The 27,933-nt window shown below is 46.8% G+C and overlaps 1 protein-coding gene across 4 annotated transcripts in view; it reads left to right on the plus strand.

Moving 5' to 3' along the window:
- The window catches only part of BIRC6 (baculoviral IAP repeat containing 6), a 2,208,279-nt gene that overhangs the window by 60,838 nt on the left and 2,119,508 nt on the right, over window positions 1-27,933 (plus strand). For all 4 annotated transcript variants that reach the window (XM_078648748.1, XM_078648749.1, XM_078648751.1 and 1 more), the window contains exon 2: window positions 27,078-27,259. In XM_078648748.1, coding sequence (XP_078504874.1) covers window positions 27,078-27,259 — 182 coding nt within the window. The remainder of the gene's footprint in view (window positions 1-27,077; window positions 27,260-27,933) is intronic.

Genomic DNA, 27,933 nt, shown 5'->3' on the forward strand with positions numbered 1-27,933 from the left:
TCCAGGAATATGATGGACGAGAAGTGGGGGGAAACAACAGGGTAGCAGTGAGGGCCGCGTGGTCTGAGAGTACCTGAGGTGCGATTTCGGAATTCTGTGAAATCTGGTGGAGGGAGTGGGTCGCCAAGAAATAGTCCAGTCGGGCATATGTTTTCCAGGTTTGTGAATAAAAAGTCTAATCAAGTCTGTGGGGCTGGAAGTGCCTCCCCAAGTCCACCAGCCCCATGTCCTGCAATCACTGGCGAGAAGTGCCTGAGAGAGCCTCTGTCTGTCCTTGCCTCTGTGCGGAGCAATCTAATTGGCTGTCAAACACAATATACAAGTCCCTCCCCTAAGAATTTGTCGGTCAGGTGTAGACATCAAGTCCCCAAGCGCCTTATGTTTGAATCCCCCCTGTCCTTTGTTAGGGACATATATAGTAGCCATAGTCAATGCATGGCCGCCTACTGTCACCGAGAGGGCCAAGAAGTGCCCTTTAATCTCTGAAATCTTGGCACCCACCTTACCAGCGAACGAGGCAGCGACAAGGATGGCAACCTCAGTCTTTTTAGCGGGGAGAGAGGAAAAGTACTGCTGTGCCAAGGCCATGGAACGCATCTTATGCGTATCGCCGGACAGCAGATGGGTTTCTTGCAGTAAGCATATGTGGGAGCCGGAGTTCTCAAGATAGGACAGAATAGCTCTGCGCTTGACGGGGTTATTAAGCCCCTTCACATTCAGCCTCAGAATAGTAACTCATATTTATCTAAACGAGGGGAGCGCCTCTCAGTGCTGTCAGTGCGATAGAGCTAGGTTAGCCCGTGTGTGGGAAGCCCGCCAGAACCCCGTACATGACACCCTTGATGTAAGAGTGTTGCCCAGTCATGCTGGGGCTGGGAGGGACATAGCGAGGGGGAGGAGACCCCAACAACAACAAGCATTTGCAATGCAATAGGTATCGCATTAATTAAGTTTGAGCTATTGGCATTGCTAAATATTGCAACACCAATTGCAACAAAAGTCTATAAATTGTAGTCCAAAAAAAGTGGATTTATTTTTGTAGCAATGGTGGCATGCTGCGCTTTAGATGAATATGTTTAAAAGTAAAGTGCGCCATACTGCTATTGCTACAATAGTTAATTGTGGATGCGTTAACAATTGATGTGTACACTGATGGCTGGTGGTGTGTGTGCCTGTAGAAATTGTGCACTGATGGCTGGTGGTATGAATGCCTGGTGAAAGTGTGTACTGGTGGTGTGTGTGTGTGTGTGTGTGTGTGCCTGGTGAAAGCGTGCACTGACACTGGTGGTGTGTGTGCCTGGTGAAAGCGTGCACTGACGGCTGGTGGTGTGTGTGTGTGTGTGCCTGGTGAAAGCGTGCACTGACGGCTGGTGGTGTGTGTGTGTGCCTGGTGAAAGCGTGCACTGACGGCTGGTGGTGTATGTGGGCCTGGTGAAAGCGTGCACTGACGTCTGGTGGTGTGTACCTGGTGGAAGCGTGCACTGACACCTGGTGGTGTATGTGCCCGGTGAAAGCGCGTACTGACGACGGATGATGTCTGTGCCTGTTGAAAGTGTGCACTGACTGTGTGTGTGCGTGGTTGTGTGTGCGTGGTTGTGTGTGCGTGGTTGTGTGTGCGTGGTTGTGTGTGCGTGGTTGTGTGTGCGTGGTTGTGTGTGCGTGGTTGTGTGTGCGTGGTTGTGTGTGCGTGGTTGTGTGTGCGTGGTTGTGTGTGCGTGGTTGTGTGTGCGTGGTTGTGTGTGCGTGGTTGTGTGTGTGTGGTTGTGTGTGTGTGGTTGTGTGTGTGTGGTTGTGTGTGTGTGTGGTTGTGTGTGTGTGGTTGTGTGTGTGTGGTTGTGTGTGTGTGGTTGTGTGTGTGTGGTTGTGTGTGTGTGGTTGTGTGTGTGGTTGTGTGTGTGTGTGGTTGTGTGTGTGGTTGTGTGGGTGTGTGGGTGTGTGGGTGTGTGGGGTTGTGTGGGTGTGTGGTTGTGTGGGTGTGTGGTTGTGTGTGTGGTTGTGTGTGTGGTTGTGTGTGTGGTTGTGTGTGTGGTTGTGTGTGTGGTTGTGTGTGTGGTTGTGTGTGTGGTTGTGTGTGTGGCTGTGTGTGTGGTTGTGTGTGTGGTTGTGTGTGTGGTTGTGTGTGTGGTTGTGTGTGTGTGTGTGTGGTTGTGGCTGTTGTGTGTGTGGTTGTGGCTGTTGTGTGTGTGGTTGTGGCTTGTGTGTGTGTGGTTGTGGCTTGTGTGTGTGTGGCTGTTGTGTGTGTGTGTGTGGCTGTTTGTGTGTGTGGTTGTGGCTGTTTGTGTGTGTGTGTGGCTGTTGTGTGTGTGTGTGTGGCTGTTGTGTGTGTGTGTGACTGTTGTGTGTGTGTGTGTGACTGTTGTGTGTGTGTGTGGCTATTGTGTGTGTGGTTGTGGCTGTTTGTGTGTGTGTGTGGCTGTTTGTGTGTGGTTGTGGCTTGTGTGTGGCTGTTGTGTGTGTGTGTGTGTGGTTGTGTGTGTGGTTGTGTGTGTGGTTGTGTGTGTGGTTGTGTGTGTGGTTGTGTGTGTGTGTGTGTGTGTGGTTGTGGCTGTTGTGTGTGTGGTTGTGGCTGTTGTGTGTGTGGTTGTGGCTTGTGTGTGTGTGGCTGTTGTGTGTGTGACTGTTGTGTGTGTGGTTGTGGTTGTGTGTGTGGTTGTGGCTGTTGTGTGTGTGGTTGTGGCTGTTGTGTGTGTGGTTGTGGCTTGTGTGTGTGTGGTTGTGGCTTGTGTGTGTGTGGCTGTTGTGTGTGTGTGTGTGGCTGTTGTGTGTGTGTGTGTGGCTGTTGTGTGTGTGTGTGTGGCTGTTGTGTGTGTGTGTGTGCAGTTGTGTGTGTGTGTGCAGTTGTGTGTGTGTGTGACTGTTGTGTGTGTGTGTGTGGCTATTGTGTGTGTGTGTGTGTGTGTGTGGCTATTGTGTGTGTGTGTGTGTGGCTATTGTGTGTGTGGCTGTTGTGTGTGTGGCTGTTGTGTGTGTGTGTGTGTGTGACTGTTGTGTGTGTGGTTGTGTGTGTGTGGTTGTGGCTTGTGTGTGTGTGGCTGTTGTGTGTGTGTGTGTGTGACTGTTGTGTGTGTGGTTGTGGTTGTGTGTGTGTGGTTGTGGCTTGTGTGTGTGTGGCTGTTGTGTGTGTGTGTGTGTGACTGTTGTGTGTGTGTGGCTATTGTGTGTGTGGTTGTGGCTTGTGTGTGTGTGTGGCTGTTGTGTGTGTGTGTGTGGCTGTTGTGTGTGTGACTGTTGTGTGTGTGTGTGTGGCTGTTGTGTGTGTGACTGTTGTGTGTGTGGTTGTGGTTGTGTGTGTGTGTGTGGTTGTGGCTTGTGTGTGTGTGGCTGTTGTGTGTGTGTGTGTGACTGTTGTGTGTGTGTGTGTGACTGTTGTGTGTGTGTGGCTATTGTGTGTGTGGTTGTGGCTGTTTGTGTGTGTGGTTGTGGCTTGTGTGTGTGTGGTTGTGGCTTGTGTGTGTGTGGCTGTTGTGTGTGTGTGTGTGTGGCTGTTGTGTGTGTGTGTGTGTGTGTGTGTGGCTGTTGTGTGTGTGTGTGTGGCTGTTGTGTGTGTGTGTGTGTGTGGCTGTTGTGTGTGTGTGTGTGTGTGGCTGTTGTGTGTGTGTGTGTGGCTGTTGTGTGTGTGTGTGGCTGTTTGTGTGTGTGTGTGTGGCTGTGTGTGTGTGTGTGTGTGGCTGTTGTGTGTGTGTGTGTGTGTGTGTGTGGCTGTTGTGTGTGTGTGTGTGGCTGTTGTGTGTGTGTGTGTGGCTGTTGTGTGTGTGTGTGGCTGGTGTGTGTGTGTGTGTGTGTGTATGTGTGTGTGGCTGGTGTGTGTGTGTGTGGCTGGTGTGTGTGTGTGTGTATGTGTGTGTGGCTGGTGTGTGTGTGGTTGTGTATGCTGGTGGTTGTGTGGTTGTGGTTGTGCGTGTGTGGGTTGTGTGTGGGGCTCTGTGTGGTGCAAGGGCGCCTGCATTGGTGCGAGGCAGCGCTAGGAGGCAGCAGAAATGCACAATATCTTTGTAGATGTGCCAACATTTTTCAGATTCGCGCAGCAACTTTGCTTGCGGCCCTGCGTTGCGTGAAATGTTAGTAAATATGCCCCAAAATGTATTCGATTTGTGCATGTAAGTTAGCAAAATGTTTACTACCTTTAAAATGTATGATTTTACTACAAATGTACGTAAGTGAGCTTCTGGGTGTCAGGGTTGCCCCTGTGTTTGTGCATAGGGTCTGTGCTCGAGAGGTTCAAACACAGCTGTCTGGCCGTGTTGAGCGGTAGATTGCAGGATTCCCGAGGCGCTAGTGCACAAAGCTTTTGGCGCCACCAATTGTAAATGAACTGAGTGCCGTATTTATGACGTCACACCTATTAACCCGCAGTCGCTCCAATGAATAGAACATCGGGATCGTTTCCAATCAGGGCACTATACAGATGTTTTCATTTATCCACTATACTTAGTGCCTGGAAACTTCCCTGGCACCGTGAGCTGTATCGACGCTCAGATCTCGTCACGGCGAATGGAATGGTTCACTACGAGTCTGAACAGTAACTTGTCTTTTATAGCGCTGCATACAGCCGTTCGGAGCGCTATTCCGTATGAGCTGCAAACAGCGCGTCATTATTTCCATATTTAAAGGCAAGTCATTTACGGAAGACGGCAGAGAGAGTGGGTGATACTGGCATTCGAACCCACGACAGTCAAGCCCATGATCGGAATACAATGGGGACAATTGTAATTTTCTGAACCCTTTTGCCAACTGTAACACACTTCATGTTACGTTCTTGTTATGTAGGATTTGCATCTTCCAATAGGAGGCCGTTATTTACTTCTAGTTGCGATTTCCACGGATTCTTTTGCAAACTAAACAACACGCAATAGTGTTACACGGAAGCGCTAAGATTTCTGAGTGCTTAGAAAACAAGCAAGGACAGTGCTGATGTGGTGGTGTCCCAGAGTGATGTGGTGGTGTCCCAGAGTGATGTGGTGGTGTCCCAGAGTGATGTGGTGGTGTCCCAGAGTGATGTGGTGGTGTCCCAGAGTGATGTGGTGGTGTCCCAGAGTGATGTGGTGGTGTCCCAGAGTGATGTGGTGGTGTCCCAGAGTGATGTGGTGGTGTCCCAGAGTGATGTGGTGGTGTCCCAGAGTGATGTGGTGGTGTCCCAGAGTGATGTGGTGGTGTCCCCGAGTGATGTGGTGGTGTTCCCAAGTGATGTGGTTGTGTTCCCGAGTGATGTGGTGATGTTCCCGAGTGATGTGGTGGTGTTCCCGAGTGATGGAGGGTGGAGGAGTTGGAGGGTGGAGGAGTTGGAGGGTGGAGGAGTTGGAGGGTGGAGGAGTTGGAGGGTGGAGGAGTTGGAGGGTGGAGGAGTTGGAGGGTGGAGGAGTTGGAGGGTGGAGGAGTTGGAGGGTGGAGGAGTTGGAGGGTGGAGGAGTTGGAGGGTGGAGGAGTTGGAGGGTGGAGGAGTTGGAGGGTGGAGGAGTTGGAGGGTGGAGGAGTTGGAGGGTGGAGGAGTTGGAGGGGGGTGGAGTTGGAGGGGGGTGGAGTTGGAGGGGGGTGAGCAAGGAGTAACGGAAAGAGCGTGGGTGCGAGAAAGAGAGGTGAGGAGTGGAACTTTTAGTGAGGGGCAAAAGGCCCACTGGTGAGCTTTAGCTAATGCATGGCGAGTGTAGGGTTAAAAGAACAAGATAGCGGTGAGTGCATTCCTTTCAAGTCTGATGCGCGGGGGAGTGGCAGCCTTTGAAGTCTGTTGGGGGGGTTGAGGCGGGGGAGCAAATGGTGAGGCACATGCACTGGCCATAATCCTCATTCCAAATCCCTCTGGCATCAAAGGAAGGGTGGGAGGGAACGAGCATATGGGGTGTGAGCGATAACGAAAGTAAGAGGGGGAGCAGGAAGTGAGGCCGAGCGTGCGCTGGCGAAAGCAGTCCAGATGCCAGCTTCGCGCTTGAATGCCTCACATGCACTGGCCATAATCCGCATTCCAAAGCCCTCTTGTTAGGCTTTCCTGGAGCCCCTACATAATTTCTCGCAGAAGCAATGCGCAAGCGCATTGGCTACAGCGAGACCTAAAAATTAAATAAGAAAACAGGAACTGATAAAGGCCAGATCTATTGGTTTGTTAATGGTTGTTTTCCACACTGGCCTATGAAGTAGTTTATCAATTATGTCTCATAACTCATAAAAATAACAACAGCAACGCCAATCTTGCCAGCTCAACCTGTAAGTGGAGTCTGCCAGGTGGGGCGTAGTCTCATGACTGACCTGTGACCCTGTGACGTAGCCTATCGCAGGGCAGGTGACGCCCCTGGTGTGTTGTTTCCGCTCCGAGGGCTCACGCCTTGCTAGAGGAGTTCAGCGCCCATTGCACACAAATTTTGCCTGGGGAATTTTAAAGTACGGCGGCATGATTCGCGTAGTATCAGGAATTTCTTGTAACACTTCTTACACAAATTGTCGCCATTAAGACCCTTTACATAATTACACCCGATTTGTGGTAAAAATTTGGCGCAAGCGACTGTTTGCAGTGCTTCTGCATTTTTACACTTTTTATTAAGCAAAATGAGTCCTGAGAGGATGCTTTTCAAGCTGTAATGTAGAGAGAAATGACAGATTTACATTTCACATAATAACTTGTATTTTTTCAAAACTTTTGTTTAATTACGCAAACGCAAATCACAAATAGCAGATTTTGCACACTTGTAATCCAAATCACATCACACCTTTATTTTGGGGTAGATGAAACATTTGCACCCAGTAGTGCAAATAGTTAGCATTTAGGAAAGACCCATAGCTCAAGAAACAAGCATGTATTTGATTGCATATTTAAAGGTATTCACAAAGAAACTGTCCGAGCTGTAGAATATGTTCAGATCTGCCTATTTCTTATGTGATTTGTCTTCGGGGTTGGTGGGCGTGGCATCAAAAAGTTTGCACCAAGGTGTTTCTTGAAAGCAGTATATGAGGTGAGAGTACGAACAACGGATTGGCTTTCACGTGCAACCTCGGGGAACACAGAAGCGAGCCAAAACCGCTGTGCAAAAACGGTTCAATGTGCACAGCAACCGCTACTCCTGCCGTGGCAGGCACCGCACCGACATGAAGCAGATGGTGTGACTCTCCTTTGTGTGGTCCGCTGACTGAGAAGGGGAGGGGGAGGGTTACGACAGCCGGAGCCCCGGGAATCAATCATGCCGCACATCTGCAGGCGCCTGCAAAACAGAAATCCGCTCTAATCCCGCTCGGGCCGCGCTGTTCACTCGGTTTGCTTAACGATCCCCAGGCGAGCCATGCATCAGGAGCTGGCCGGGCGAGGAGGAAACTGCATTAACCCTTCACACGCGGGCAGCTTTTTATTTCATGCTTACACGAACAGCACATGCAACGAATGCATTCTAATAAGGCGACACAGGTCCTGGCCACGCTCAACCTGGTCCTGCTATCCTCTTGGCTACGATGATGGGCACTTTTCACATTTGCAGCTAGCCCCGATATATGGACACGGATCTCCGCCACTGATTTAAATGTCCTCCGTGCCAACCTCATCTGATGTGTTTGTTTCTTCCAGCTGCGCCCGCACCCCGTGACCTCTTGAGCCACCCTTAGGCAGGTTCACATGCTAGCAACCCCTTTTAGATTTTAAATTTACTTTGGGGATAGGTTTCTGTCAGGTGCTGAATAAACCGCATTGTCTACAGGGCCCATGTCTCACTTGTACCGTAATTATTTATGAAGAGATACCCCATTCAGACTGAACTTTCCAAACACTAGACCAAAAAAAACAAGCTGGATAACATAATGAAGCTGAAATAAATCAAGTTTCAGAACATCACATGACTGCTTTAAAAACGCTACCAAAACAAGACGTCAGCGTTTAGTTGCTTCAGCCGTGAAATGGATCCCCCCAAAAAAAGAAGCTAGTGAGTGGTGCCGCGCGCCACTGCGAGCATATGTCTTCAATTATGCCGGCCGAGTATGGACGCCATAATTGAAGACGTATGAGCTTTGGTGCGCGTAACAGACACCAATAGGCCATAGTCGGAGCTATGCGACCGCCTATGGCCTATTGCGTGTTCTGTTATAAAACAGCACGCATGCAAAGCCTAATCAAAATGGACCTTGAAATGCACATGCACGAGCTATGTGGAATTTCAAGGTCCATTTTTGAAACGCTAGTAAAAGGGCTTTTCGCTCGCTTCGCTTGCGAGCCCTAAAAACAACAAAAAAAACCTGAAAAACAGAAACATGGACTGAAGCAACAAGAGTCAATGTCCTGAGCGTCCTGCTCATAGGAGAAAAGAAGAAAGGGATACCAACGGCCTATGGCTCCCCGCTCCCACCTGGCAGGCCCACAAAAACAACATCAAGACCAGCGGTGCAACTCGGGATAGCAAGTAGAGCGGGGCTCACAGCTGGGCAAGGGTTGCATCATTCCGCTGGTGTTGCTGCGACAGTCGACAGACCTGCCCGCCGTTCCTTGGCTGTAGTATCTGAGTCAGGGCGTGCTGCCGAACTGGGGGGTCTTGTTAGTAGTGCATCCAAGTCTGCTCCAGCGCCTGCGGGGACGCATGTCCATGGGAGGCCCATCCGTCATGGGCTCCTCGATACCTAGGAGTGTGCAGGTCTCAGTGAGTGATCGGAGTTGTCTCCGTTCCCCTTGGTAATGGAAGATCAACTTGAATGGATGGTCTCAAGAGTACTTTATGCCAGAGTTCCTGAGATGAAGCGTAATCGGCCGGAAGGATTTAGGTTTAAGGAGGGTAGAAGCCGCCAGGTCCTGGAAGAGCGTAGATTTCTGAACTTGGTACGTGAAGTCCGGGCGGCTGTGGGCCTCGTGGAGGATCTGCTCCTTCAATTGATAATCGTGGACATAGGTCAGTATATCCGCAGGAGGCACTGGGGACGCCCTCCTCGGGCCCACTTCGAGTGCCATCTCGTCTGACCGGAAGCTCTGAGGGTTCCCCAAGGATGGGATGGAAGAGTCCCGCGACCAACACCTCATTGTCACTTTCGCCCTTTGCGTATGCTAAGCCTCGGATGGGTATATTGGTCCGCCGGCACCTGTTTTCTAAGTCCTATGAATGGGCTTGTAGATCTTGATTTTGTTCCTGCAGACTTGACACCGCTTGTTGGTGGTGCTCAATTTCTTCATCGCAGTCCGTGTCATGCTCATGGAGTGTGTGGACGCGCTCTCCCAGGGAGTCCAGGTCTTGCCGGACCTCGCGTAGATCAGACCCCAGCTCATGTTTCATGGTGGACAGGTTATCGTGAAGTGAGGAGAAAAGGGATTCCAGGTAGGAGCGGCTGATTGGGGCCTTCGTGCTCCCTCCCCCGTCTGCTTAGTCAGCACACCCTGACCCAGGCTGGCCCTCCGGCTGTTGCGCAGTCTTGAGCAGGAGATCGTTTACCGACCCGTCCTTCCTGCCCTTGGGGGAAGCCATGGCCCTGCACGTGTGTGAGTCGCCAGTGTGAGAGGGGCAGACGCACTCCAGGCGGCAAGCCTGGAAAGCTGAAGAAGAGGACGGGGTGGAATCGCAGCTGAAGGGATCACTGCCACATACCCAGGCTCCGCAATATTTCTATCTCTATGCATGTTATTCCCGAAGGTCCACTGGAGGACGGATTTGTTCCCAGCAATGGCTCCCAGGAGGCTTGAGGTCCAAGCAACAAATAAGCACAGGGATTCTTGCACCTCTGCCAGCAGCGTGACTGCTCCCACAGCCCAAGCAGCTCCTCTATCTCCCCAGCTCGTCACAGGGGTATTCTCGTCACTCCAGTGAGTTGGCCCCACAGTCCTTTCCAATCAATCAGGCTCAGCAGGGACGGCAGACAGGCCTACACACTCCTCTTCCCGAAACTTTAACTTGGGGAAAGCGCCAGGCAAAGCGGAGTCACAGCATTCCACCACTGACGTTATGGGCGCCGTTGCCCCTCCCCGCCTCACCTCTAGGGCTGTGGCCCTCTCGGTACATTCAGGCCGGGGCCCCACGTGGCAGCTGCGATCCGGGGCCCCAATCTCCTGTGGCAGTCGCAGATGGGTCGTTTCCACCAAGGGGAGTGCGCGTATCGGAACCAGTCCCGCACTCCCCGTCAACGGCGAGGCCGCACCGGCATCCACATGGGTGCTCCAGCAGCACTAGCGGCTCAGCCCCAGGGCCCGCCGGTCAGGTCAGGACTCCGCAAGGTCGCTGAGCAGGCAGAAGCGCGTCTCCTCACATGCCTCCAAGCAGGCGGAAATGCTTCGTAGAGCGGGAGGGAGGCTGGGCTCCCCAGGAGCAATAGGAGCTGCAGCACCTCCCCCGCCTCACCTTCATGATTGCGGCCTTGTTCTCTGCTCCAAGCCGGGGCCTCTCCTGGCAACCTTGCCCAGGACTCCCCACACATGGGTCTGCCGTGGCTCTGGGACCGCCGGTCAGGGGATGAGTCCGCTGTCTGTGCTCGTTGTGGCGGCCTCCGGGTCGAAGAGGGCTGCCGGCCACCACCAAAGCCCCAGCTCCCACTAACGTCTTGAATGGTGTGAGCAATTAAGTCGCTCCCACGGTGTGGGACATGTGAGGGGGTAGAGTGCTCAGTGGCGTAACTGAAAGTACTGAGATCTAAGTTTATCGGCGATACTGAAATCCGACTTGCATTTCTCAAAAGACCCTGCAGTACTCTCTACTTGCCCCTATCACAATCGGGAAAACACTCCAAGCATAGCTCTGGCGTAAAATCAGGATTACGCATGATGGTGGTATTTGGGGAGGAGAACAAGATCTAGCTGCCCTCAACTGCCACTCTATCCTATATCTCCGCACCATCTGAGTAGGGGTCGCCAGATAAGAGCTGCGAAGGCAAAGGCACTTAGGCATCCTGGCCAAGTCACAGAATGGCTTGCAGGCCACCGCTTCGTCCATATGGAGCCAATGCTTTTAACTTTCCCCTTACCACATATCCAGAAATAAACCATAGATGAGCTGCTCAATAGTACTCAAGAAGGTTTAGGACACACCAGGCCACCTCGATTTCTGAGCAGCATGAGAATTAGAAATGCAGGTTGTTTCCCATTCCATATGAAAGAATGGGGATCTCTCTGCATTCTGCAGATGTCCTCCGCCGGGATAGAGGTCGGGAGGTCCTGAAAAAGAGAGAGCAAGCATGGTAAAATATTAATTTCGACCACGTTCAACCAGCCCAGCCAGGAAATGTGTACTAGTTTCTACTGGCGCACATCTTCTAAGATTGCCCTGAGATGGGGATCCCTCCGGCAGGCCCACCATACGTTTGGCTTCAGTCAAGGAGCACACCAGCCATTGTTAACCATTTCACTGGAAGAGGAGGCCACAGAGATTGATCCATTAATATTTGAGTCCATGTTCCCTTAGGTTCTCTGTGACTGGTTTGAAGTCCATCCCCTTCTCAAGCGTCCATGAAGAAAGGTCTTGAAAGATTTGAAGCGTGTAGCCGCGATAGACCAAGTCATCCTTAACCCGTACTCTCTCAAGAACGCCTCTATCTTCTAAAAAAAAGTTTATTCAATAAGATGTGGGGTAGTGGCTGGATAGTCCGCCATAGCCGATATGCGGTGGGCTCATTCCAAGATCAAGGGTTGAACCTCCGTGCTCCCTCGAATAGCCTGGCGTATGTCTCTGAGGAATGCCATAATGCACTAACCCCCCACCTCCAGAGTGACCCCTCCGGATGCCGGTGGTGCTGTTTCTTATGCTGTAGTTCGCCAAATCCTCCTGTTTGGATTGGAGTTAGATCGGTTGGTCCTCCAGTGCAGCAACACAACACAACGCAAAAGCATCTCCTTATCCTCCATGTGAGAGTCCATGTTATGCTTGAGGTAGTCATACCTATATGCCCACCACTGTAAAGTCTCTGCGGAGGTCCTGCATGCAGCTTTTGAAATACCCTTTAAGGGAGCTGATTTTTTTGTTTAATGTCCTTTTCAAATTTGTCTGTGTAGTCCAGAGCGATTGGTTGAGCCGTGGCTGCTTCTGGAGCTTGTGTGAATGGTTACCCCTTTGTAGCCATGACCGTCGGGGAAGAGTTGGACCGGTCTCTGGAGGGTTTGCGCCTCAGCATATTGTAGGGTTAAGCAGTCGCAAAGAAGGGAGCCAGCAGTTCCAGGAAGGCCAGGCGTCACAAAGCCAGAAAGGCCCCCAGATGGGTGCCCAAGGCGTCGCTCCGGGTCACCTGAAAGGTGAATAATGTAGAGACCCTGCCTGGACAGAAGGGGGGGACAAGCTGACAAAGAATGGAGCTCCACCACCACTCGTGGAGCAGACATGGAAACTAGCACAGCAAACAGAGTATGCAGACCTGCAATATATCCGACTTCCACCAATGGGACTCTGCCACAGCCAGGCCTGGGGCTCTCCCTGGGTGGCAGCATTAAGATGAAGGCTCCTCCGGCCCAGCATGAGCCTGGGGCAAACACTTCCACATAGCCATCAGAGACCCGAAGAAGGCTCCTGCATCGCGCATCTCAGTAGTAGCTGCCGCAGTTACTCTACTCTAGTCAGGCAAACATCCCTCCCCTCAGGAGCATCACAGGCTCCGGGCCTCCTCGCCACGCCTCTAGCTTCAAGCAGGGCCTGTAACACTAGAGGCAAATCAGGGCTCCATCAAGGTGTCTTTAGGCTCTGCAGAATGTGGCAGGGCAGGGCGTCGCTCATGCACCTGCAAAGATAGTACTGCAGGGGCCTCAGTTGCTTGCCACAATCTAGTCACAAAAAGGCAGTACTGGAAGCATCGGGCCCGCAAAAAGGAGTTGCAGCCAAAGATCCAGCGGTCCTCATCGCTCCCTGCTCCCACAATTGGGGGTATCACCGAAGTAGTCCGCCTTGCCCCATTTCGGAAGCAGTGTTCCAGCGACTATCGTGGTGCGGCTCATCAGCCCCTTCCTGGCAGGCTGCTGGAGATAGCAGTCTCTTCCGGGCCCTGAAAGTAGGTCGGGACGCCATGTCTGCAGAAAGCTGGGTCCCCGGTCTTGGAACAAAAGGCCCACAAACGCCAGGCACCTAAGGACATCCAAAGCAGGTAAATCTGGGTAAATTTGGAACAGCAGGAAAAGCCAAAGCAAGCTTAAAATCCCGCGAGAACTCACAACGAGGGCTAGCTGTGCCCTACTCCATTCCCTGCCAGACCACGCCCCTAAAAACTATTTTAAGTTGAGTTGACAAAACATACATTTGTTTTCTTGATTACACTATTTCAGAGCAACTGCATCTCCTCAGAATTAAAGTGGTATAAAAACCTGTATTTTAAAAGATGAATGAATATTTCTAGTTTACACTGACATCTAGTAATTGAGAACGCTTTGGAGGGAAATCTTTCTGAAAAGCATGAAGTGCCAGTTTGAGATTGTTATTAAATCAGTAAATAATGTACATCAAAGGCAGATCGCCCAAGTGCCAAACACAATCCAAGCAACAGCGTGTCTTCGTAAAACATTGAAGAGGGACTTCAACAAAAGGAGTGAAGTGGTCTTGACAGTTTCAAGAAGGGCTTCAGCATACTGCCCTCTCTGATAATGATTTTTATCTGCATGATGGTGTCCCTCCTGCAGCATCTTTAGCAAAAAAATCGAGAGCTGTAAATAGGTAATCCCTTAAAGGAGAGATTTCCATCCATGGGCAACTGTCAACCCATTACCTGGGTGCAGGTGAAGTTAGGCGGCGGGACTCCATCTCCTCGAAAGTTTCCACAGCAAAGGGACTGAAACAGGGTTGTGTGCTTGCACCAACCCTGTTTAACTTTATATATGGCTGACCTGCCAACGACGCTTGATGCCTGTAATTCACTCTTGCTGAGGATAGGAGGGAAAACATTGTCAAACCTCATGTACGCTGATGACGTAGTTCTGCTCAGTCACACTTACGTTGGTCTCCAGCATCTACTGACGGAAGTGCAGATCTACGCCACAGAAAACAATTTAAAAAGAAACTTGAGCAAGACACGGACAATGTCAATAAACAGCAAAAAGAACCTCCATAGAAGTTGATTCCTTGGTGTCACAAAACTTGATCCAGTTCAGGAATACAAGTAGCTTGGAGTTATATTCGACAAGCAAGGGTCGTTCTGGAGCCAGAAAGAGGAAGTTAGAAGGAAAGGTCTGCTGATTGCCCTAACAATGAAAAATCTTGCAAATAAACTGTTGGGACCTACCCTGACTCAGCTTTTGAAGGTAGTCCAGGCTAAACTACTTCCATCATTTGCTTATGGTAGCAAGGCGATGTGGGGAAGAGATGCAAAGGAGCTGGACAACACGCAGGTCAAAGCCTATAGAATTATGTTCAGCCTTCCGACCTATACATCACCGGCTCAAATAAGGCTGGCGTTTGGACTCTTACGACAAGACCTAGCTAGGTATGGCTCTCATGCCATCTGCTTGCACAGGATCAGAAGCGCCACCACAAACTTGTTAAACCATCTGCTGTGGCAGGATATACAGCATAGGGAGCACTCCAAAGCCAGAAGCTACCTTCAGCTAGCCTTCTAATCTACCAAACTCACAGAACTTTGGGATGGGCAAATTGGCTACCCCAACTTCAAAAAAGTGGTCAGGAAATCCCTAAAACAAATTTCTTTGGCCGAGGACAAAGCAAGCATCTCAAATAGATCGCATGCCTGGATGACCCTTAACTCTTATAAATCACTGGCTCCACAGCCATTTTTCAACCAGGGTTACCCCAAGCCCATACAAATGAATTTTCTGAGGCACAGGATGGGAATCTTTCCGTGCGCTCAACATTTTCCACCATGGCTAAGGACACAAGCACAAGAGCCGTGCAGGTTGTACAAAACCAAACAAGGCGACATAGTTCATCTAATCTGCTTATGCAAGGAACTGCACCAAGCACTGCAACAGTTTCTTAAAGAACCATTCAAACAGAAAGGCATCCGCACCAGAAGGCAAGCGGTGCTAGCCTGTTTAAACCCAGAAAATACATAACTAAATTGTAGGCTTGTAAAATTCCTTTTGCTGGCTGAACAAAAAATGCCCAAAACTACAAAAACGGAACCAGGCCTTGGCACTGAAGCATACCCTAACAGGAGCATGCCCCAAACTAGTCCACTACAAGGAGATACTGACAGCAGTAAAGGGATAATCCTTGCAACAAGTGATTTTTGAGAAATACAAACAAGATGTTCTGCAAAAAGAAGTTCATGGTTGGTCCAAAGGAACATGAGACTGCAATTTATAGCTTCAGCTGTATAAGGACATATACTTTGTCTAAAATTTAAGTCTGATTGTATATCTGTAATGATTTATCAACAATGGGTTTTACTTTGGCTTTAATCTGAAGACTGCCGTCATAATAAATCATAAATACATTGCGAACATTTGATATATTTATCTTTTTTATTTTATGCTCTAATTTTGTACTTTATGCACTAACATTGCAATGGTTTTAAGTAACTATACAGGTAATAAAGAAACTTGAAACTTGAAACATTAATGCCTGGCTGCTCTCGTTAACGCTTAGAAGTAAGGCGAGGCAGCCAGGCAAATCTTAGTGCAGGATAAAAGTTCTACCTGACTGAAAACCTGAAAGATAGGGCCCCAAGGCCCTAAAGATGAGACCATCACTGATGTGCAGCCTTTAAGAGTGTGATCCCGTTGGAGTATATAGTGCAAATCTCTTTATTTCATACAATGCCAAGGACGTTTGTACATACAACACAATATATTGTGTTATAAATAAACACCGATTCAGATCATCATGCCATTGATTAATATACACAGGACAAGAAAATGTCCCAAACACCAGAAACCGCTCCCCCCGTATGTGTGATACGACATCCAAGTACATTACTAAATCATGCCTAATTAGGAGCTAGGGATAATTTCTGACTGTTGCAGGAGACAGAGGCACTTTTGGCATGTTAGTTCCCTGAAATCTTGTGAGAGGAGGGATAGATAAGGGTTCCAGCTTCCCAAAGGATGTGCCATGATTGAAACAGTTTTTTGATTGGTCTACTTTCTAAAGCTTGTTTACTGTCTTTAGTCAAACTCCTGTTCTTATTTCTTTTAGAGTATCTCCGTTTTTCATAGCAGAGGATTCTTGCATATTCTTCACTAGTTCCTTGCATTAGAAATGCAACCAAATATTAACATTGGCAATGTTTCCCAAAGAATTCCTGGTCTCACTATAGAGATGTGTCTTGAAAACAGTTTGTCCTTTTTAATTTTTTTTTTTTAAACACGTTAAAACACTTATAAAGCGCTTGGCTACCAAAGGCCTCCCAGCGCTAAAGACAAAACCTAAACCGCATGTGTAGAGGGGGTCAAGAAAACAACAGGGTTTTAAGATGCTTGCGGAATAAAAGATGATTGGCCTCAAGACGAATACCATCTGGCAGCTGATTCCAGCTTTTAGCAGTGATGACAGAAAAGAGACAGCCCCCACTCCGGGCTCGATTGAATTTGGGAACAATGGCAAGATGATTCATCTCAAAGCGAAGAGGTCTTTTAGGGACATACAGGGAAATGATAGATTGTAGAATCGGCTGAGTACTAGCCGCCAATGATTAATGGACAATACACATTGAATTCTTTTGTCTACTGGCAGCCAGTGCAATGCCTTAGTATGCGGTTTAGCAGATTCCCTTTTATGAGCCTACATAAGAAGTCGTGCCGCACAGTTTTGGACCGTTTGAAGTTTTTTTTATCGTCGAACAGGGGGAACCCAGGTAGAGTACATTGGCATAATCAAGCCTCGACAAAATCAGTGCTTGCACCAACAATTTCCTGGCATTAAAAGGCAAGAGGGCAAGATCCTCCTGATCATTTTAAGAATGCCATAACCGGTGCCTGCTACCCTGGACGCCTGCGCCTTAAAGTTCAACTTGTGGACCGGCAAGACTACGAGGCTTTTTACTTGATCTTTGGGGGCAGGCATGCCCTCATACTTTTAGGTCAGAGAGTGCCGATCTACAAGTTGGTGGTCTTTCCCAGAAACATCAATTCTGTTTTAGCAGCATTCAGCTTTAAGAAAGAAGAGTCCATCCATGCCAAGACTTTTTCCAAACAGTTAGTCAGGATGGACTTATTATTGTCTAAAAGGTTGACAGACACGATAAGCTGAGTATCGTCAGCGTACGTGATGATCTTAACCTCAAACGGCTCGACAGGAGTAAGTTGCAGTAGGTCTACGAAGACGATTAAATGTTTTCCTCCAAACAATAAGTCGTACTCTTTTTAAAATTTGTTGCATTATCAATTGTACAAAAGCAAGCATTACCTTTGAGACCATCCTCACCTCATCAATGATTAGGAGCTTCAGTTTCTTCAGTATGCTTGAGACTTCATGGCAAATGTCTCCATATAAATTTTGGTATTCCTGTTTTTTATCATTTTCAACAGGTGGCATAAGTAGTCAGTGTAAAGAAATTCCTTTAATGTGTGTGCTGCTAATCCAGTTGGTGCTGTTACTACACATGACAAATGTAACTCTGTAGACCTGTGTAGAGAACTTTGAGAAACATTTTCCTGTTCCAGCTTGACCACTGATGTGTAATTGAATAGGTTTAAATGATGAGCATTGCCATTCTTTCTTCTTATGCAGGAATCCATGCTGTAGTTTCTTTTTTACTTCCATAAAGATTTTTTTTCTGTTAAGTGTTTAGTAGTGCTTCTAACAGTTCAAAATCAATAGTACCCCGTTTCACTTGTTCCATTGCTGTTACCACCTCATTCATGGCTTTAGCTGCTTCATTCTGAATAATTGGTTGTCCAAGAGGATCTTGAGTCCGTGGTCCAGAACTTTAGCTACTTTTGAACTTTCTTTAGTTATTTTAGCTGCGATGATATCTTCTTGTTCAATCTCATCATGTAACATTTTCAAATAGATATGAAAGACTGAACACTGTCTTTTATAGCAGTGAAATAATCTTCGTAGCATAATACATGAGGGATAAGGGGCAAGACAGATATAGCAAAAGTAATATACATTCCTTTTGCGCATTGGCCTTCAATAAGAGTTTCTGTATATAATATCAATTTTGGCTATTAAACAATTATATATTTGTTTTTGGTTTACATGTTTGCTTTTTGAATGTTTATCGCACATGATCTATATCCATGCTCACATTGAGCTGTCTATGGTATGTACTGCCTTATCCTCAAGAGGGTCGTTTCTCTATGCGCACCAATCAATATATATTATATGTTCATATATAACAGTTCTCTATTCAATTATACATTTTAATACAAATGTGATTGTTTTTTTTTTTTAACCGAACAATCAAAGTTAAGAAAACCATCGCTAATCTGTTACAGCTGGATCATAATGTACTGGATAGGTGTACAATCTTTTCTTCTATTCTGTAGTGTGTCTGTCCCTTCCCTCTTTATTATTATCCTCCCCCCAATGTCTTGTGTGATGATCAACTAGATCTCTCATGCTTCCAGTATTCTGTGTTCCTTGTTTGATCTTATGTGGACACAATACTAGTATTAGACTCATTGTGAGGCCGAAGAGTGGGATGCTTAACGATCTGCATCTAAATCTCGCACATTCGCCACTTGTGGGGAGTTGTTCCCAGCTTCCTCATCGGTGTTTTTTAGTTCCACCAGTATGGTATCCCAATGTTGCGCAATGGGGTATTTATGCAGACCTGCTATTTCCTCCCTATGTAATGACACGCTCTCAGCCTGAGCCCACAATGTCAGTGATTTTTACCAGCTATTTAGGACGGGAGGTTCTGCGTGTTTCCATCTTTTTGTAATCAGCCGTTTGGCGACTATAAGGCCCAGATCAGTGAACCTTGTGGTTGGAGTGGTGTGGCTCACTGGTTAGAGGCGGCAGACCCGTAAGCAGAGAACAGCCCGGGACCAGGGTTCAATTCCCAACGCGGCACGTTCATGGACCAGGGTCAAAACGGACTCGATAATTCTCGCCTCGGTGCCTACTCTAACCAGGGAACACACTCGGCAACTCTGGGCATTAAGCTTGCCTCATCTCTACAACGGCCCCCCACAGACGCTGGGGATGCCTGGTTTCACTTTGGAGATACCCAGAAAGGGACAATCTCACAGGAAAAATCAGGACGGGTTCCCCAGCGGTCTTCAGCGCCAGGATACTCCATGGAGTCGCAGTGCGCTTTACAAGTACACCCACATTTACATTTACATTTACTTTATGCTCTTTTGATCTGGGGTAAAAGCCTAGTATACATTATTCCCATATCTGTAGAGGTGGTCTTCCGGTATACTTCGCTAGTGCTGCTGTGATTGCCTGCCAATACGTGTGTAGGGTGGCACATGACCACAGCATATGAAGAAAGTCCGCATTTATCTGCAGACAACGGGGGCATGCCAAAGTGGTCATATTAAAATAATCGTTCAGTTTGTCTGGTGAAAGATGTGCCCTGTGCGTGATATGTTTGTGTAAGGCAGAATTTAGAATTTCTTTGTGTGTGGGGGGGATTGGCTGATATCTCCCATTCGCGGTCTGTCGTAGGTTTTATCGTGTGCATGAGTAGTGCTTCCATCAACCAGTGTATTATGTGCGAGCCATTGCCCATCACGTATAAATATTGTATCAAAAGATGCATCTTTGGCTGTACAGTTATATCTCCCAGGCCGCTGTAAGCGATCTCTTAATGGAGTTGTGTAACCGGAATTGTACTGTTGGTAGATAGTTTTCCTCTGCCAGGGTCTCAAATCCCTGTCGGAATACAGGTCTCCCAGTGTATGTAGCTTGGCTGTATGCCAGTATGCTAGCGTTCCAGCATCGGTGCCCACCTTTCCTCCGGGGGTCCCTAAGAGTGGTAACAACTGGGCATAAGGCACTGTATTTCTAGTAAGATATAATCTTCTCCAGTAGCAGCGATGTGCTATTTTAAGATAAACCTGCGAGGGGCTTGCGATGCGGGCAATCGCGTGGAACAGATGACCAATCTGAGATTGGGACCATGGCGGTTGGAGGCCCTGTCTTCCAGGCCATGTCCAGCGAACCACTTTGTCACTCCACTGTAATTGTGCTGCTAAGGAATATAATTCTAAATTAGGTACTGCCAGTCCTTCCTTGTCAGTAGGGGCGTAGAGTTACCATAATGGTATCCTGGGACAGCCTGAATTCCAAATAAGTCCTCTGATCATCTGCTCGAGTTAACTAAATATCCTGGCTGGGACGTATACCGGGAGGTTGGTGAAAAAATATAGTTTGGGTAGTACTACCATCTTGCTCAAAGCTACTCTACCCATCACGTTCAGTGGAAGTGTCTTCCGGAACCTAATCTGCGCTCGTATGGCAGTGACAGCCCTGGTCAGGTTCCCTTCCAGGATGTCAGTGGGGTCCGATATATAAATATGCCCAGGTATCGGAAAGTGTTCGGCTGCCAATGGAGAAGCGAATTGTTATTGTAGAAGTTTGGGTGATTGGTCTCTTCCCGGAAGTGGTACAGACATGATTTCAACCAGTTTACCCTCCGTTCCGATGCCTTCTCAAAATTTCCAAGGGTATCTGCTAAGGTGGGAGGTACATTATGGATGTCTTTCAGATATATTAATAGATGCCTCTGCATAAAGAGACGGCGTGTAGACCATCTCCCAGTGTGACACCCCAGTCTGCGCCCTCCCCACAGAGCCAATGGCTGCATTGCAAGTGAGAAAAGGAGCGGCGACAGGGGGTAACCCTGCCTGGTACCCCTATTGATTTTTATATTTTCCGATAATAACTGTCCTGTCCGGACACTTACGGAGGGTTGCATGTAAAGTAATCTGATCATATGTAAGAATGAGTCTCCAAAACCGTATCCTCACAGTACCGCTAGCAAATATGACTATTTTAAGGAGACGAAAGCCTTTTCTAAATCTAACACTAAGCAGCCTGAGCGAGGCCAGTCTTCTGTGGCCTATTTCTGTACCCTGAAGAGCCTGCGGATGTTGAGTGAAGTGATTCTAGTTCGGACAAACCCATTTTGGTCTGTTTTTAGCAAAGACGGTACCATTGGTGCTAGCCTTGTTGCTATTATGAACCCCAGTATCTTGTAATCCGTGTTCAGTAGCGCCAGTGGCCTGTACGATCCTAACATCAATGGGTCTATGCCTAGCTTTGAAAGGGAGATCAGCAGTGCTTCATTTTGTGTGGCTGAGAGCTTCGAATCAGTTAACGAAGCATCGTAATCTTTCTTAAGCTGAGGTGCCAGTGTTCCTACATATACCTTATAAAACTCTGCCGGCAGGCCATCCGGACCAGGTGTTTTTCCAGTTGCTAATGCATGTGTACTTGCTCTTATATTAGTCTATTAGAATTGGGTCATCTAGTTCCAGTCTTTGCTCGGGTGTGATCTGTGGTAGTTGAATGTCTGCTAAGTACTCTTGAATGTCGTCAGCTGTAGCTAGGATCGCAGACTTATCAAGTGTAGTGGGTCGCAAGTTCCCTATGTATGTCCTTTTTGTGATGCCTTGTGCAGAGCGGATTGAAGTGACTGGTGAAGTGGCGTCTTCTGTCGGGATCAACCATGCAATTAGTCTACCAGCTTTTTCTCCTAAGTGGTGTGTGCGCATTGAGTGCGCTGCATAATTAAGGCCGTAAAGCCTTTCCAACAGTCGGGCATGTGCCTCCTTTCTGTCAGCTAGGCGCTTGGTCGATCCTGTGATTGCACTGCGTTCTTGTGTTGCCAATGTCTTCTCTAAGATAGCAAGTTCTTTTTCCAGCTGTTTGACCATGCCCGCTTATTTGCAAATACAAAGTCCTCTAATGATTGTTTTGAAAGCGTCCCATTCTTTAAATGGTGACAGAGTTGAGTCTGCATTTACCTCGAAATATTGCTCTATCGCCTCCCCCACTGAATCCCAATATATCACACCCATTATTGTGTCTGACTGTAGCCTCCATATTGGGATAGGTGATGTTTCAATCTAATTGCAGTGTATGTGGGTTGTGGTCTGAATGGGTTCTCCACAAATATTGGGATTCCACGATGACTTGTAGAAGTTCCTCAGACACTAATATACGATCAAGTCGGCCGTGTAATCTATGTGCCCCAGTGTAGAATGAATATATTTTATCATGCGGGTTCCTGTGTCACCATGCATCTACAAAGCGCCACTGTGAGCCCATCCATTTAGTGCCTTCATGGCGGCTGTTGTGTGCGTGCCTGGTAGGGGGAAAAGGAGCGATCGAGGGTTACATCTAGAACACTATTATAGTCCCTGCCCAGGATCATGGGGATTCCATACCAAACCGCTCATTTGTTTGACAGGATATCTAAGAATATTGCCTGTTCAGTGTTGGGTGCATAGGTCAATGCAATAATGATTTGTTTGCCATCTAGTCTACCACATATTATAACAGATCTACCTTCCGTGTCAATCAGTCTTTCCTCTATGTGTAAAGGAGTGCCTGGTCGAACCCAACCCAGCGCGCCCCTGGCGTACGCAGAGTAGCTCGTGGCGTGTAGTTGCCCCCTCCATCTCCTCTGTAGGTTCCGGACCTCGGCCCCAGCTAAGTGTGTCTCTTGGAGGAGTGCGATCTGAATGTGATGTCTTTTGAGATATGAATAGATTAAGTATCTGCTGGAGGGGCTATGTATGCCTCTTACGTTCCACGTACATATTTTGGTTGGGGCCATGATATTGGTACACAAGCAAATGTGCGATATGCACGCCGTTTTCGGACCTTATTGTTGGGCGTGGAATAAAACCTAGGTAAAGACTGTTGCTGATCCACCTTATTTTCAGTAAAATAATTGTGTTGACTCAGCATGTGATGGATTGCATTACTGTACCACACTAAAACATTTAATACCAAAAGGGCAAGAATGCAACTAGCAATCGTCCAAACTATAGAAGTAGCAAACAACATTCCGACAATGTCTGGGAGGGGGGGGGGTCGCTGCACAGGCGTAATAAGTTTATAACACAACACACACAGGTTTATGGTGCCCCTTAATGTTTTGGTTTAAAAAGCGATAACCGGGGCCATACACTGAAAATGTAGGTCGGGTCCGTGCGCCTAACTTGGAATCTTCCCCCCCCCCCCCCCACATAAACATAGTTCTTTAGTCCCACCCCTTCCCCACCCATCTTTTGTAGCACAGATCAGTACCTATGAATAAACCTTACAGAACAATGTTACCTGAAAGTTATAAACTAGGCCAATTGTACTTGCGTGTATGCCAGTTGCCACATGTTCAGCATGTCTGTTAAGTATTGGGTCAGAGACTAAAGTGCATCGTCCGCAATTTGAGGGGTGATCTCTGGCAGGTCTTCTGAACCTTGTGAAAAAAGGGTCTCGTCAGATAGTTCTCCTTCACTGTCTCTCTCCTGTATGCTGGATTCACACGACACTTCGCCTGGTGTCCCTCCGATTTCCGCTGCTGCCTGTAGGGCACTACTCTGGTCTTGCTTCATCTGTTACATGTTGGGCCCAAGGGGTGGTTTTGATGCGTTTCCTTTCTCTCCTACTCTTACCGGTCTGGCCACTGGGATGTGTTTCCATTGTTCCAGTTGATACCGATGCGCCCCCTGTAGATTCCCATGTATTCAACCATTCGCCTGCTGCTGAAGGGGGAATTGAAGAATTGCCTCTGCATATTCGGCACGGTTTTCCAGGTAATTAACACTGGCCTCAAGATCTTTAAAGCTCCTGTCCATGGCCTCCCTATGCGGAAGAATTTCTGACACTGTAGGTTCAAATCAATTACCACCATGTCTATTTTACCTTCTAAGGAGACACAAGTTTGATCCATAGTTTTATTCAGCCTCTCTACCGCTGCTAGGACAGCATCCAGCTTGGCGGTCATTTGTTCTGTTGGCCCCTCTCCAGCCATCTTGTCTGTCTGTGCGCAGGTCAAGGGGGGCTGAACAGCGTGACCCGTCTGTGGCCGTCCTCTTTGTGACATAGTCGCCCCGGGCTCGCAGCAATAATCTTCTGGGTATTTTAGCGAGCGGAATACTGCATCATATGTCCTTAGTTGGTTTTGGCTTTGATATCTGTTAAAGCCTCTCAAGTTTCACGTGTCTGCGGCCACTTGTTTGTTGTCTGAAACTAGGTTCAGGATCTGAAGTCAAAGCCAGGGTATCAGCCACTGCAGCCCAGCACACAGGTTTGCTGCAGGACCCTTAAAGTGTGCACTGTCCTCCTATGTTTAGCCCCCTGCGCCTGTGCATTAAGTCCTAGCTTATTGCGCCCCCGAACCCGGAGAAGATTATTGCTTGTTATATCTCCAGGTTCGTTCGTCCTGCCACACTGATCCTGAAGTCTCTGAGCGCCCAGCTGAAGTCTCCACCGGCCCAACTAGGTCGCGGGCCCAGTCCTCCAGCACCTTGTGGACTGCCAATCACTCCCAGCCGTCCACGCTCAGGACTCCTATGTCTCCACATGTGCTCTAGGTAAGCCGCAGTTCTCTCAATACAAGAGTTGGTCGGGCGGGACTGCTATGGCTCCACGCCAGGGCTTCATTGTTTCTCGGCCTGTTGGGCGTGTCTCATCACCGGGACTGTCCTAGAATTGCAGCTTGGCTCCCTCCACTTCCGCCTGAGTTCTTCTATCGTTCCGTGGCTGCAGTTGCTGAGCGTGACGATTTCAGTTCTTGGAAATCGCCCAGCACACTCCGGGCCTGACCACGGTCCGATACGCTTAATCGCCGACCTCGTTAGCGCGCTAAATCTGATACATTTAGCAGATGTTGGGTACGTTGGAACGGAGCTCTAACAGAGCACGTCTGACGCCATTGCCTGCTTGGCCACGCCCCTCTGGCTTTTTCTTACCCTGCTCCACACTGTTTTAGCTTATGTTTTCATTCTGTTTAATACTAATAAAACATTTTCTCTTCAAGGCAAATGCTTTATCCACAACAGTTTCTATATGTTGTGTTTGATTAAAAGCTACTGATCTTCTCTTATTCTGCTTTATATTTCTTATCAAATTTCGTATTACTCTACTTCTAATTATTTTCTTCTCTGTACACTGTTTCTGCCTTTCTGTTACATGACTTTTTACTTTATAACATTGTCCATTTTCAATATGAGTTGTTACTTTTTGTTTTTGAGTTGTTGGCAAAGTTTTCTTTTTGTTCACATCATTTTCAATATTTTTATATTTCTAATGACTGTTTGACGAAACTATTTAGTTCACTTACCAGTAGTTTTTTTTCCTGATTGTATTCTGTCCACAGTTTCCTATTTTGTTTTGACACTTTTTCAAACAGTATTCTTTATTTAAAGCTTTTCGCCTTCGATCCTTGTTTGTCAGCTTAAATCTTCAGTTTTAATTCAAGTGGATATTTAAAAACAAAACAGAGTATGCATTTTATATTGTATATTTAAAAAATCTAAAATCAAGTTTATATTATACAATAATCCAGTTTATATGCTAGTAATAGTGTTTGAGAGAATGTATAGTTCTCCTCTTTGATATTTACTTAGATGAGATTGAACTGAACGTGCAGCACTGAAAATATAACTACATATAGGCCTGTAAGTGCACACTTAGCTCACTAAAACTTTTAAGTACGTGTGTTAGCTGTTAAGGACATAGCATCAAACTCTATGCCTTAGCTACATCCTACCTTAGGGTGGCTTATAATTGGTGAGAGAAGAGAGTTATGTTTATTAGGGAGTTTTAAATGGGAAGTTGCCCTAGCACTAAAACTGGTTGCAGTTGCCCAAGTGTGCCAGTCCTCGGACATCTTTAAACTAATACCTGTTTTGATGGTTCACTTGGTGGACCTCGGTCTTCGGTACATAGCTCAGTGAGTGTTACAGTTCCTTTATGGGGGGTCTGTTTGCATATATAAAATAATGTTCTTAGTACATGGCTGGTAGCCATTGTGACTGCATGCCTCTGTAAATATATATCAGAGCGCTGGCTTGGATTGTCTCTTTGGTGTCTCAGTGAGCAATGTGTTATTTAAGTGACTGTCTCACGGCCTCCTTTATTTCTCGATACATAACAGCTGTGTCTGAGCAAGTCAGTGAAACTTTAGGTGCTTCTTACACTGTCTGAGGAATGTATTGGAATGTCTCCACTTTGCTATCCACTTACATGAAATTGAACTCCACATACTGCTCTGACAATAGTCTGCATATAGGCCTCCAAGTGTGCACATAACTCTTGTTTTAACCTAAACTGAAAATATCCAGCAGAGTCCATTTTGAATATAGGGTGTTCATTTGTTTCAAGTTTATCATGGTGCTCAAAAATATCTAGCTCTAGAAAGGACATTGATTGCTGAACGATGTTTAGCACCTCCCACGTTGACTGATAATGCTGAAACATCTATTGAGTGAAAAGTTTTTATTTTTTGAGCCTGTCACAGATGTACATCACTTATTAATAATTGTGAGCTATGTTAGTGCACAAATTTATTTTTCCATCGCACTATTCAAAATAAAAAAAATTATGAAACGTTTGAAAATCTAGTTCATTTCGATGTAGTAATTGTAACTTGTTATGCTTTTTTTATTGCGAGGATGAATAGTACCTTTCAGTTGTAGTGCACGGAAAATGGATTGTACGCTAATAGACTAAGTTGAAGGAGTTTTTTTCTATAGAAAAATAGTTGTTCTGTATAACTGTAATACTTTACTGTTTTTAGGTGTTACTTGTAACAGTGTCATATTTCTTGGGTTTTGAGCCATTGTCCTCTTATTCTTATTGTAGCATATGGATGTTTGTATCAATAAAAAGTAAGTGAACAATCTGTTGTCAGTCGTTTATACTTAAATTTTTAAATGTTGTCTTAAACATTTAACAAGCCAAAATATGTGGGGGTGTGGACTAAGAGTGTGGTTCCAATGCTTTCTGATCATTATTTTCTGTGGTGTGACACATGGTTACTAGAAGTTGAAAAGTCTGTAAAACCATATTTGAGATTTTTTTCATATTCTTAAAACACCTGTGTAGAGTAGAAGAGGTTTAGTATTTAAGGATCTACTTTGTTAAAAGAAACAAGAATTCCCATTAAATCAACGCAACTGTTTCCTCCACTTGGATACCTTCAGGTGATAATCCAAAACATTTTTGTCTGTTCCACTCGCAAAATGAGTAATCTAAAAAGAACTAGATGTGTGCACTAGTCAGTAGTTTTAAACATTTTATGTACATTCATTTTTATTTAGACCAGAATTTCAAAGAATTGTTTTGTATCTTCTTTTGCAGAAAAATCAGGAGGACGGGTGAAATGTCAGTATTTTTCTACAGTGGATAAAGTTGTCTTTGTCGATGATTATGCAGTTGGCTGTAGGAAGGACCTTAATGGCATCTTATTGCTAGACACAGCTTTGCAAACTCCAGTATCCAAGCAGGAAGATGTCGTTCAACTTGAATTACCGGTCACAGAAGTAAGGTTTTTTTGTACATTTTACGATGGTGTTGTATATGTACTTGATCTTAGTAACTGTTTTGTGCTTATTATTTTGTACAACTGCTGATAAACTAATATTTGGACAGTATTTGTTCCAGTTCAGGCCTAATGACTGATATCACGGTATTCTCATTATTGCTTTTCTCCCTACTGGCTGTTAAACTGAGCAGACGAAGCTTGTGTTGCACCTAACTGATCGAAAACTGCACAACAGCCTAACATTTCTTATTATGTCGATATGTCAATCATAGTAGCGAAACTAAGTGATGTCCAATAGCACTTTCTTTATAGCAACTGTACTAAATTCTACATTCCCACACAGGGCAAGGTCTATGTAGAGCAGTATTAATCTGTGAAGGCACTCAATTATAGAATGTAGGTTACAATGACATTACACAGGGACACCACCCTCTTAACTGTCACTGTGAATGTGGCATTTTTTGTTTTTTTTATGTCTGCCCGGATTTGACCTCTTATCTCATGGTTTTTGGTTAAGTAATTAAAATAATTCAAATACATGGAAAATACCATGGCGTAAACCTTACGTGAAATGAACCCTAAGTGAAAATGTGCAGCGTGTACCATGCTTGTTATTACATTTGTTGGGAGAAGGGATGGACATTGTGAGCGACTCAAGGCATCTCTTCTTGT

This window comes from Lissotriton helveticus, chromosome 6 (genome assembly GCF_964261635.1).
Source record: "Lissotriton helveticus chromosome 6, aLisHel1.1, whole genome shotgun sequence".
In the NCBI taxonomy this organism is placed as follows: Eukaryota; Metazoa; Chordata; class Amphibia; order Caudata; family Salamandridae; genus Lissotriton; species Lissotriton helveticus.